Here is a 12787-nt window from a genome sequence, read left to right as displayed (position 1 = left end):
CAGAGTCACATCTAGGTTACGGTTAGGGAAAGCTATGCGTCAGCTATGTAGCCAAGAGATCAGTGTCCAGGGGGCAGCGGTGGATGGGCAGGGAAGCTGGGCTGGCGAGTGTTATCCAGGTTTTTAAAAAACTAACAATGACTAAATAGCTTGTAGCTAGTTAGCTGGTTAGCGTCTGGAGGTTCTTGAGTGTGTCATAAAAATAAAAATAAGAGTAAAAGTAATAGCGATTCCGTATCACATTGGGTGAGGCAGGTTTCCGGAAGGTATAAACAAATTAAAAATCAAAAAGAGATAGAAAGTAAATGGGGTCAGAGAGTGATTGGGACGCGGTGGTTCAGACGGTTAGCAGGCCTGTGCTAACAAGCTAACAGTTCGTAGGCCCGAGCTAGACAAGGTAGCAGTTAGTTACAGGTCTATATTTACAAGATGTATTAAGAGATCCTAATACTGGTTGGTTGGTTTGTGTATGTAGTTACAGGTCTATATTTACAAGAGGTATTAAGAGATCCTAATACTGGTTGGTTGGTTTGTGTATGTAGTTACAGGTCTATATTTACAAGAGGTATTAAGAGATCCTAATACTGGTTGGTTGGTTTGTGTATGTAGTTACAGGTCTATATTTACAAGAGGTATTAAGAGATCCTAATACTGGTTGGTTGGTTTGTGTATGTAGTTACAGGTCTATATTTACAAGATGTATTAAGAGATCCTAATACTGGTTGGTTTGTGTATGTAGTTACAGGTCTATATTTACAAGAGGTATTAAGAGATCCTAATACTGGTTGGTTTGTGTATGTAGTCACAGGTCTATATTTACAAGATGTATTAAGAGATCCTAATACTGGTGTGTTTGTGTATGTAGGGCAGACAACTGGCTACTTGTATTCCACATTTGAGCAATATCAGATCTTGCAAAATTGGGTTACAAAAGCTTATGTGGCCCAGCCCCCTCCAGCCAGGCATTTTCTGAACTTTGAGTTCAGGGAGTGTGTCACAATATCTATAAATCTAACCACTTTTGCAGTCAAATATTTTGTTGGCTGCTTTGTGATGATAACATTTGTGTTCTTTTACTGACAAGTAATGCCTTTGATTTAGTAACTGTGATACTTGTGAGATTGGGGACTGGTCAGTTGTTGGTACATTGAGAGTATGCTGTGAACTCCAGACTACACTCACTCACAGAGAGAAACAGAAGCATGAGCATGAATGGAATTCCCCACTGATGTCATACTTCTTTATTTGTACTCGAAAATACCTTCGAAATCTTTGGAACAACCTCTTAAAAACCCACACTTTGAAAGTAATGACATAGAAACAGAACAATATGTACCTATTGTTCAGACCCAGACAGAGTTGAGATGAGTTCTGTGACTTCCCATTCTCACATTATTAAAGTCTAAAAACCCTCTGACAGAGTTGAGATAAGTTGAGTTGTTCTGTGACTTTCTATTCTCACATTATATATACGATGTTTAAAAACAACCTAAATTGTTCTGTGACTTCCTATATTCTAACATCATTTGCATGTGGGTGCAGGCAGCAGGGTATGTTTAGACTTCCTTTTTAGGTAGACAGACAGTCTAAAAGTCATATTCACTTTCCACCAGATGCTCTGCGGAGGCTTTATACAACTTGGGTGTGTGTTCATCACATCAGAGGATTCTGGATCAGTTGAGAATTGATTTCAACTTGGTCAATACTTTGTGTTCATCACTTCAGAGGATTCTGGATCAGTTGAGATTTTAATTTTGTCAGTCTTTTGTGTTCATTAGGTCAGAGGATTCTGGCTCAGTTGACAGTTGGATCAGGTCAAATACAAGTGTCAAATCTGCACACTAGAGAAGACAGCCTTGACCAACACTAGAGAAGACAGCCTTGGCCAACACTAGAGAAGACAGCCTTGACCAACACTAGAGAAGACAGCCTTGACCAATCTTGGCGACTTATTTAATTCTTATTTGTTTTTTCATTTCATTTGAGTGGAGTTTTTCAACTTTTGTCAGGTTCATTTGTTGGCTCAGATCAGTCATGGATGGAGGTTCACTTTCAGCAGCATCATCATCATCATCGTCTGAGCAGGAGGCAGATTCTTCACCCTACAGCGTCAGTGCTCTCCTACAGAACCCAGAGGAAAATGGGGCTATAGAGGAATCAAGGTATGCATGTCCAAAACACCACCACAGTGTGGATGATTAAAACCAGCTGACACATTTGTCTCCTTGGAAGTTGTGGGAATGCACGTTGTTGATTTCCCATTGGTTCTGGGAACGAAGCCATATGTTTCCTGACCACTAAAACGGAATGTTTTTTTTAAACCTTCTGAGAACACCATTAAACATTTAGCCTGTTCTGGGAACATACATTTTTTTGGTTGCAGGGAGGTTCTGAGAGCATTTTACTGCTAGCTTAGATGAACTGTTTTGAATTCCAAGCACAAATATGACACACAGAAATGAATTTGCTTAGGCATTAATCATGCAAACATTACTTTTTTTTTATTTTGACATGGCATCAGTGAGATTTGAACCTAACCTTGCTATCCATGGAATAAGTCCACTCCGCCTCAAGGATCACAATAGTATGCCATGTTTGTAACTCATACAAACCTGTTCATTTTAGTCTATTCAACCAGACCCTATTTTAAAGAGGAAAACACACTTAACCAGATAGAGGATAGAGATAGTTTTGTTGATACTGAGAAAATAATGTTTATGTTTTTAAATTAGATTCTTAGAACGTTACACATTTTTTATGGAATTTTTTTGTTATGTTCTGAGAACATAACTTGAAATAGAACCATAAGGATACCTGTGGAAAACGTTATGCTGAAGTACTGAAATTCCAACCGAAGGTTTTTTCTTAACGTTCTCTGAACAATTTGAGAACATCACTTTAAATATAGCCGTAAGGAAACCTGTAGGAAACATTATGGAAAGGTTGTATGCAAAATAACCATAATACAACCAGGCTCTCACCAAATTCTACAAAACATATGGTTCTTAAAACGTTATGTGCTAGCTGGGAAAACACTTGCAATACTATCAGTGAATAACAGGGTATATGTGAATAAATCAGATGTGGGTGGTTCCATACATTAAAAAAAGGAACTTGGTACGTCAGGGGAGTTTCCCAGGTCAATAAGTTGAATTGTCCATCACTGTTCCGGTCACATGACTACTGTTGAGGCTCTATGACTGGTTCAGAAGCATTAAAGGGGAACCAAGAGCTATGTTCCAGAGTTATAGTAAGTGCCAGTGCACTACCTCCTGTGTCAATAAGGCACAGACTTCTCAGCAGAGGCTGTGGTACATTCACATACAGAAAAATACAACTCATTATTTGGCAATTTGTTTCCAAATAAAACACTACTTAGACTGCAGTGCAATGATCTGTTTACTCCTGTGGAATGACATTGCAGAATGATAATTAGATCATTGAGTCCTGTTGCACGGAAGGTTTTTATCCTGAAATTGTTTTTGTCCCAGATGTGACTGAGACTAGCTTGTGCAATGACCCAATTATCAATTCTTCTGATAGTAGTATAGCCTGCTACTGCACAGCACCCACACATCAAAAGACATTGACGGCATCCCAAAAGGCTTCTTATTCCCTATATAGTGCACTACTTTTGGCCAGAGCTCTATGGGCCCTGCTCAAAAGTAGTGCACCATAAAGGGAATAGGTTGCCATTTGAGTCATTATTTGGTTCACAACGTGTAGGCCAGTAGTAAAGTCATACTCCCTACTCAGAGAGAATGGGCAGATCATGGAACGGGCAGTCCTTCCCCGGGAGGAAGAGCAGCTCCGTCTTGCCGAGGTTCAGCTTGAGGTGGTGATCCGTCATCCACACTGATATGTCTGCCAGACATGCAGAGATGTGATTCGCCACCTGGTCATCAGAAGGGGGAAAGGAGAAGATTAATTGTGTGTCGTCTGCATAGCAATGATAGGAGAGACCATGTGAGGTTATGACAGAGCCAAGTGACTTGGTGTATAGCGAGAATAGGAGAGGGCCTAGAACAGAGCCCTGGGGGACACCAGTGGTGAGAGCATGTGGTGAGGAGACAGATTCTCGCCACGCCACCTGGTAGGAGCGACCTGTCAGGTAGGACGCAATCCAAGCGTGGGCCGCGCCGGAGATGCCCAACTCGGAGAGGGTGGAGAGGAGGATCTGATGGTTCACAGTATCGAAGGCAGCCGATAGGTCTAGAAGGATGAGAGCAGAGGAGAGAGAGTTAGCTTTAGCAGTGCGGAGTGCCTCCGTGATACAGAGAAGAGCAGTCTCAGTTGAATGACTAGTCTTGAAACCTGACTGATTTGGATCAAGAAGGTCATTCTGAGAGAGATAGCGGGAGAGCTGGCCAAGGACGGCACGTTCAAGAGTTTTGGAGAGAAAAGAAAGAAGGGATACTGGTCTGTAGTTGTTGACATCGGAGGGATCGAGTGTAGGTTTTTTCAGAAGGGGTGCAACTCTCGCTCTCTTGAAGACGGAAGGGACGTAGCCAGCGGTCAGGGATGAGTTGATGAGCGAGGTGAGGTAAGGGAGAAGGTCTCCGGAAATGGTCTGGAGAAGAGAGGAGGGGATAGGGTCAAGCGGGCAGGTTGTTGGGCGGCCGGCCGTCACAAGACGCGATATTTCATCTGGAGAGAGAGGGGAGAAAGAGGTCAGAGCACAGGGTAGGGCAGAGAGAATAGGCTAGTAGTAAAGCCATACTCCCTACTCAGAGAGAATAGGCTAGTAGTAAAGTCATACTCCCTACTCAGAGAGAATAGGCTAGTAGCCATTGACCATTTGTATTTTTATAGGATAATCCATTATTTCCCAGCATGGCAGCCTGCTGAAGAGGAAGGAAGTTATCATTTATATTTTTTCATGTTAGATTACAATAAATGACCAAACTGCCACGGGAAGAAGTAGCATCTTGGTTTCCTTCCAAGACAGGGTTTATGATTGAAAACATCCTCAATCTGGGTCACATTAATCTGCAGTCCAAGAGGAAGAAAACATGTTGGATATTCAGGACACAGAAGGGCTGGAGATCCATCTGTGAGGTTGAATGGACTAGACAATGTTGTTGATGGACATGCTCTTTAACTCACTATAACATACTATATTGGATTCAAGCCAAATCAAAACATGGTGGTTATGCCTCAAAATTAGTGTTCTTTCATTCTGATGATACCCTCGTTTTGAGAAAAACAACCTTATTCTGGGAACAAGAGATTATAAAGGGACCTCATTTGCCTTAAACACACAAAAACACCTTAACTGAAATCCTTCCCTTTGTCATTGAGTTGATGAAGCCATCAAGGCTTGAACAAGCTGATCTCAGGATGCAGGGTTTCCTCTAGACACAAGAAGCGTGCAGGAGGCACAGCACAGGGATCATTAGATGGCGATGATGATTTGAATCTGCCGCAGTTGACAGGTAGCTCACAGGGGAATGGACTAGATCAGGAGTAGACAGCCTTGTTCCAGGAGTGCTGCAGGATACTGAAGGATTTTGTTCCAACTAGGCACCACACCTGCCCAACTGAGCTAATTGGGTGTTTGAGAGTGATGGTGGTTGTGTTTGCAGGCATGTGTAAATGCTACATGGTGTTACTGTGTATGTGTGTGTGTAGGTGTGAGGTCGTGCATAGTAGTAGTTCATGCTCCTCTATGTGAGTACAAGTATGTTTCTATCTGCTTGCAGGTACGCTATGTTCAGGCGAGTGCTGTTGGTTTCCTACACAATATTCTCACTGAGTGTGTGTGTGTTGGTGTGTGTCTGTGTGCTTGTGTGTGACTGTGTGTGTGTGTGTGTGTACAGGACGAAGGTGGTGGAGGATGAGATAGTCCCTGCTGGTGAGAGGTTGTTGTCCGGGGAGGACCAGGGGTCTCTGATCACTGACAGTATGTCAGTCACCTCAGCTGACCAGGAGAAACTACTACTGCTCAACAGGAACACTGAGCTACGCAGAGTCAACAAAGAGGTGACACACAAAACTACACCGCAATTAACTATAGGAATTAAACCAGAGACAAGTGTACCACATTTTGTGAATACAAAACTATTTTGGACGAGGCCAGAATGGATGATGGTGATGATGATGTATGTCTGTATGGTGATGATGATGTATGTCTGTATTATCTGATGACGGTGGCGATGATGATGTGTCTGTGTTAGTTGATGAAGCTGAATGAAGACTGGGACCATGTGTATCGCAGCACAACTCTGAGTCTCCAACAGAGAGTCGAGACTCTGGAGCAGGAGAGCAACACAGTCAAACAACTCAACAATACGCTGCTGCTCAAAGTAGATCACGAACAGGTACCGACAGACCGGCAGAGGACACACACGCACACATGCACAAACAGATTAACGTATGTGCATGCACAAACACACTGACAGACACACACACACGTACACACACACTGACAGACACACACACACGTACACACACACTGACAGACACACACACACGTACACACACACTGACAGACACACACACACGTACACACACACTGACAGACACACACACACGTACACACACACTGACAGACACACACACACGTACACACACACTGACAGACACACACACACGTACACACACACTGACAGACACACACACACGTACACACACACTGACAGACACACACACACGTACACACACACTGACAGACACACACACACGTACACACACACTGACCGTATCCTGACTGTGTTTCTGTAGAACAAGAGGGAGTACTATGAACACACACTGATGCAGGAGTTGAAGAAGAACCAGCAGCTACATGAATACGTCAGATTGCTGGAGAATAGACAACATCACACAGACACCACCAGAGACTGGACAAAGAGCACACAGGTGAGCCCCATGACTAACATTATTATTACCTCTAGATCCTTTTAAAAGTCTATGTACTCTGTCATGCTTTCTTTTAGACTGTATCTATACTATCTATACTGTATCTATACTATCTATACTGTATCTATACTGTATCTATACTATCTATACTGTATCTATACTATCTATACTGTATCTATACTATCTATACTGTATCTATACTGTATCTATACTATCTAGACTGTATCTAGACTATCTATACTGTATCTATACTGTATCTATACTGTATCTATACTATCTATCCTGTATCTATACTATCTATACTGTATCTATACTATCTAGACTGTATCTATACTGTATCTATACTGTATCTATACTGTATCTATACTATCTATACTATCTATACTGTATCTATACTATCTATACTGTATATATACTATCTATACTGTATCTATACTGTATCTATACTATCTATACTGTATCTATACTATCTATACTGTATCTATACTGTATCTATACTATCTATACTATCTATACTGTATCTATACTATCTATACTGTATCTATACTATCTATACTGTATCTAGACTGTATCTAGACTATCTATACTGTATCTATACTATCTATACTGTATCTATACTGTATCTATACTATCTATACTATCTATACTGTATCTATACTATCTATACTGTATCTATACTATCTATACTGTATCTAGACTGTATCTAGACTATCTATACTGTATCTATACTATCTATACTGTATCTATACTGTATCTATACTGTATCTAGACTATCTATACTGTATCTATACTGTATCTATACTGTATCTATACTATCTATCCTGTATCTATACTATCTATACTGTATCTATACTATCTATACTGTATCTATACTGTATCTATACTATCTATACTGTATCTATACTATCTATACTGTATCTATACTATCTATACTATCTATACTGTATCTATACTATCTATACTGTATCTATACTATCTATACTATATACAGTAGAAGTCGTAAGTTTATATACACTATCACTCCACAAATTTCCTGTTAACAAACTATAGTTTTGGCAAGTCGGTTAGGACATCTACTTTGTACATGACACAAGTCATTTTTCCAACAATTGTTTACAGACAGATTATTTCACTTATAATTCACTGTATCACAATTCGAGTGGGTCAGAAGTTTACATACAAAAAGTTGACTGTGCCTTTAAACAGTTTGGAAAATTCCAGAAAATGACCTCCACAAATCTGGTTCATCCTTGGGAGCAATTTCCAAACGCCTGAAGGTACCACGTTCAGCTGCACAAACAATGGTACGCAAGTATAAGCACCATGGGACCACGCAGCCGTCATACCGCTCAGGAAAGAGACGCGTTCTGTCTCCTAGAGATGAACATGCGAAAAGTGCAAATCAATCCCAGAACAACAGCAAAGGACCTTGTGAAGATGCTGGAGGAAACAAGTACCAAGGTGTCTATATCCACAGTAAAACTAGTCCTAATTCGACATAACTTGAATGGCAGTTCAGCAAGGAAGAAGCCACCTCTCTAAAACCGCCATAAATAACTAGACTACGGTTTGCAACTGCACATAGGGACAACGACCGTACTTTTTGGAGAAATGTCCTCTGGTCTGATGAAACAAAAATAGAACTGTTTGGCCATAATGACCATCGTTATGTTTGGAGGAAAAAGTTGGAGGCTTGCAAGCTGAAGAACACCATCCCAACTGTGAAGCGCAGGGGTGGCAGCATCATGTTGTGGGGATGCTTTGCTGCATGAGGGACTGGTGCACACAAAATAGATGGCATCATGAGGAAAGGAAAATTATGTGGATATATTAAAGCAACATCTCAAGACATCAGTCAGGAAGTTAAAGCTTGGTCGCAAATGGGTCTTCTAAATGGACAATGACCCCTAGCATACTTCCAAAGTTGTGGCAAAATGGCTTAAGGACAACAGAGTCAAGGTATTGGTGTGGCCATCACAAAGCCCTGATCTCAATTCCATAGAAAATGTGTGGGCAGAACTGAAAAGGTGTGTGCGAGCAAGGAGGCTTACAAACCTGACTCAGTTACACCAGCTTTGTCAGGAGGAATGGCCCAAAATTCAAGCTTGTGGAAGGCTACCCTAAACGTTTGACCCAAGTTAAACAATTTAAAGGCAATGCTACCAAATACTAATTGAGTGTATGTAAACTTCTGACCCACTGGGAATGTGATGAAAGAAATCAAATCTGTAATAAATCATTTTCTCTATTATTATTCTGACATTTCACATATTTAAATAAATGGTGATCCTAACTGACCTAAAACAGGGCATTTTTACTAGGATTAAATGTCAGGAATTGTGAAAAACTGAGTTTAAATGTATTTGTAAAATGTATGTAAACTTCCAACTTCAACTGTAGATATATGTATAATGTAACGGTTTTCCTCCTCTTCTGAGGAGGAGTAGGAAGGATCGGACCAATATTCAGCGTGGTAGGTGTTCATATTTTAATGAAATATAACTGAACACTGAATACAAAAGAACAAGAGAAATAAATGAAAACCGAAACAGTTCTGTATGGTAACACACAGACACAGAAAACAACTACCCACAAATCATAGTGGGAAAACAGGCTGCCTAAGTATGGTTCTCAAACAGAGACAACGATAACCAGCTGCCTCTGATTGGGAACCATACCAGGCCAAACACAGAAATACAAAAACATAGAACAACACATAGAATGCCCACCCCAACTCACGCCCTGACCAAACTAAAACAGAGACATAAAAAAATGTCAGGACGTGACATATAATATATCTACTGTATGTGTCTACCCTCTCCTTCCATCCTGTAGACCAGTTTGAGCACTGTGACCCATCTTCCAGAAACCTCCTCCATCTCTGACGCTCCTGGGGGGTCGAATCTGTCCCCCAGCCTCAGCCATGGCACCATACGCGGCCTCTCCTCCTCTTCCGGCCATTGCCCACCATCCCATCTCTTCTCCTCCTCCAACCCAAGTAGAGGGGCCCTGAGTAGTGGTAGAATCAGTATTGGCCCCTACAGGGCACTAGAGGACCAGGCAAACCCCCAGAAAGAGGTGCAAGACCTAAAGGAGCAGCTGGAGGCCCTCAGATGCCAGGTAGTTCACCTCACTACCCTCCCTCCTTCTCCTTACCCCTCCACTCTCTCCTCCATAACCCCTCCACACCCTCCTCCCTCCTTCTCCTTACCCCCTCCACTCTCTCCTCATTACCCCCTCCATACCCTCCTCCATAACCCCTCCACTCTCTCCTCCATAACCCTCTACACCCTCCTCCCTCATTCTCCTTACCCCTCCACTCTCTCCTCATTACCCTCCTCCATAACCCCTCCACTCTCTCCTCCATAACCCCTCCACACCCTCCTCCATCCTTCTCCTTACCCCCTCCACTCTCTTCTCATTACCCCCTCCACTCTCTCCTCCATAACCCCTCCACACCCTCCTCCATCCTTCTCCTTACCCCCTCCACTCTCTCATCATTACCCTCCTCCATAACCCCTCCACTCTCTCCTCCATAACCCCTCCACACCCTCCTCCATCCTTCTCCTTACCCCCTCCACTCTCTCATCATTACCCTCCTCCATAACCCCTCCACTCTCTCCTCCATAACCCCTCCACACCCTCCTCCCTCCTTCTCCTTACCCCTCCACACTCTCCTCCATAATCCCTCCACACCCTCCTTGATACCCCCTCCACTTTCTCCTCGATACCCCCTCCACTCTCTTCTCCATGCCCCCTCCACTCTCTCCTCCTTACCCCCTCCGCTCCCTCCTCCTCCATACTCTCTCCTCGATGCCCCCTCCACTCTCTCCTCGATACCCCCTCCACTTTCTCCTCGATACCCCTCCACTTTCTCCTCGATACCCCCTCCACTTTCTCCTCGATACCCCCTCCACTTTCTCCTCGATACCCCTCCACTTTCTCCTCGATACCCCTCCACTCTCTCCTCGATACCCCCTCCACTTTCTCCTCGATACCCCCTCCACTTTCTCCTCGATACCCCCTCCACTCTCTCCTCGATACCCCCTCCACTTTCTCCTCGATACCCCCTCCACTTTCTCCTCGATACCCCTCCACTTTCTCCTCGATACCCCCTCCACCCCATTAACTACCAGTGTCCCTGTCCTTTGTCCCCAGACTGTTTCACCTAGCATTAACTACCAGTGTCCCTGTCCTCTGTCCAGACTGAGATCTATGAAGCAGACTACCAGACGGAGCACAAGGACCACAAACACACCCAGCAGGAGAACAAGAGACTGAGGAGGACAAGAGAGGAGATGAGACAACAGATGGCCCTACTACAGGAGCAGGTAGTGGGATATATATATACACACACACACACCCACATATATATAATATACATGCACACACACACCTGAATTAATAACGACAGCTGGGCAGATGGGATGTATCGTAACAGATGGGGACATAAACTGACATCGGGCTAAGTTGAACGTGAAAATAATGGGACACAGCATATCCGTAATGACCACATGGTTTCACGAGACGTCTGGGAGATGTGCTGCATGTGAATGTACCAACAGGGCTTAGCTGTAAAGATCACTTTTATTTTATATCCTAGGGTCAGAGTCAATTCCATTTTAGGAGAAACTTCTATTCCATATCGTAATGTCTTTTCAAAAGGATTTCATCAAATAGGGATATATTTCTTGAATTGACTAAAAACTAACTAACTAACCACTGTCTCTGGTCTCCTTTGTCCAGCTCAAGATATATGAGGATGACTTTAGGAAGGAGCGATCAGACAAGCAGGTCCTGCAGCGTCTACTGATGAAGAAAAGTCCCGCTCTGGTCAAACAGCCTGTCCTGGTCCACCGCTGTAATAATGAGCAGCAGCCAGCAGGGGGAGACAGGAGGCGGCAGAGAGAGGAGCAGAGAGATGCTCACACCAGTACACCCCAGCCAGACCACCACCCGCTGTGCCCCAAACACTTTGAGAGGAGGAACACTGAAGAGTCCACATGAGGCAGACGACACACAAACATGCTCACACACATTGAACTTGTATTACGATGTTGGTATTACCACTAACACGTTGAGGACTAGCCTACTCCAGTCCTGAGTGACTGTGTCTATCTGACAATGAAATGATTTGTATCTATTATCTTTCTCTCAAATTGTATGAACCTTATGTTATTTCCTAATTCTGCCGATAATGTTGATTATCGACAAAGGGACTGAGTGATTTTCCAGTTGTCTCTGCCTCCTACTTAGATAACATGGTCAACATTACCACCTAGTGGTTTTCTTAATCCTACATAATGTCATGCTTTTTGATGCAGTTGTTGAGACATCTCTGTAAAAGCCACAGTGAATTCAACTAATTAAATACACCCCTTGATTTCAAATAACACCAGGATGTCCTTAAATACAAGTGATCAACTTCAGATGTTGTCATTTTCTTAAAACAAATATAACAAATGTATAAAAACTATGAAATAGCGTTTTGGTCATTCTTCTAATTTCCCTGAAATAACTCAGCATCACTCGTCCTCCACACCCTCCAACCAAGCCAAGTCTCCTACATAGGCTACCATGCTGTAATCCGCAGAAAAGGGGGACTGAAGATGGGTGGTTACTTTCCAGTGTCAAAACATCTCCCATCCACACCTGCTGGTGTCAGTCCTCACCAAAGCTACAGCATACTGCCAATATAGCTTCTAAAATGTCTGATCCCAAATGGCACCCTATTTCCTACATAGGGTACTACTTTTCCCCAGAGCTCATTGAATAGGGTGTTACTTTTCCCCAGGGCCCATTGAAAAGGGTGTTATGTTTCCCCAGGGCCCAGTGAATAGGGTATTACTTTCCCCAGGGCCCAGTGAATAGGGTATTACTTTCCCCAGGGCCCAGTGAATAGGGTGCTACTTTCCCCAGGGCCCAGTGA

General features: G+C 43.0%; 1 protein-coding gene across 2 annotated transcripts; it reads left to right on the top strand.

The window, feature by feature from the left end:
* Window positions 1–1550: 1550 nt before the first annotated feature.
* si:ch211-153b23.7 (uncharacterized) lies at window positions 1551–12339 on the top strand. Of its 2 annotated transcripts, XM_029653374.2 has the most exons (8): window positions 1566–1642; window positions 1779–2162; window positions 5820–5982; window positions 6177–6320; window positions 6724–6858; window positions 9694–9978; window positions 11064–11189; window positions 11605–12339. In XM_029653374.2, exons 2-8 carry the CDS (start codon window positions 2035–2037, stop codon window positions 11863–11865), a joined length of 1242 nt encoding a protein of 413 aa, XP_029509234.1. In that variant the 5' UTR covers window positions 1566–1642; window positions 1779–2034; the 3' UTR covers window positions 11866–12339. The 2 variants fall into 2 exon arrangements, with proteins under 2 accessions (XP_064875968.1, XP_029509234.1); XM_065019896.1 differs by having other exon boundaries at window positions 1551–2162.
* The last annotated feature ends 448 nt before the right edge of the window (window positions 12340–12787 follow it).

The sequence above is a fragment of the Oncorhynchus nerka genome, linkage group LG6 (genome assembly GCF_034236695.1).
Source record: "Oncorhynchus nerka isolate Pitt River linkage group LG6, Oner_Uvic_2.0, whole genome shotgun sequence".
Classification (NCBI taxonomy): Eukaryota; Metazoa; Chordata; class Actinopteri; order Salmoniformes; family Salmonidae; genus Oncorhynchus; species Oncorhynchus nerka.
Note: the sequence above shows the minus strand (reverse complement) of the source record. Positions and strands in the feature narration are given on the sequence as shown.

What these genes read in the sequence shown, in the direction of transcription:
- si:ch211-153b23.7 (XM_065019896.1), top strand. Translation starts at nt 2,035, where the DNA reads ATGGATGGAGGTTCACTTTCAGCAGCATCATCATCATCATCGTCTGAG. An exon ending in GGGGCTATAGAGGAATCAAG is followed by an intron (nt 2,163 to 5,819) that starts GTATGCATGTCC and finishes GTGTGTGTACAG; the next exon opens with GACGAAGGTGGTGGAGGATG. An exon ending in TGGCCCTACTACAGGAGCAG is followed by an intron (nt 11,190 to 11,604) that starts GTAGTGGGATAT and finishes TCCTTTGTCCAG; the next exon opens with CTCAAGATATATGAGGATGA.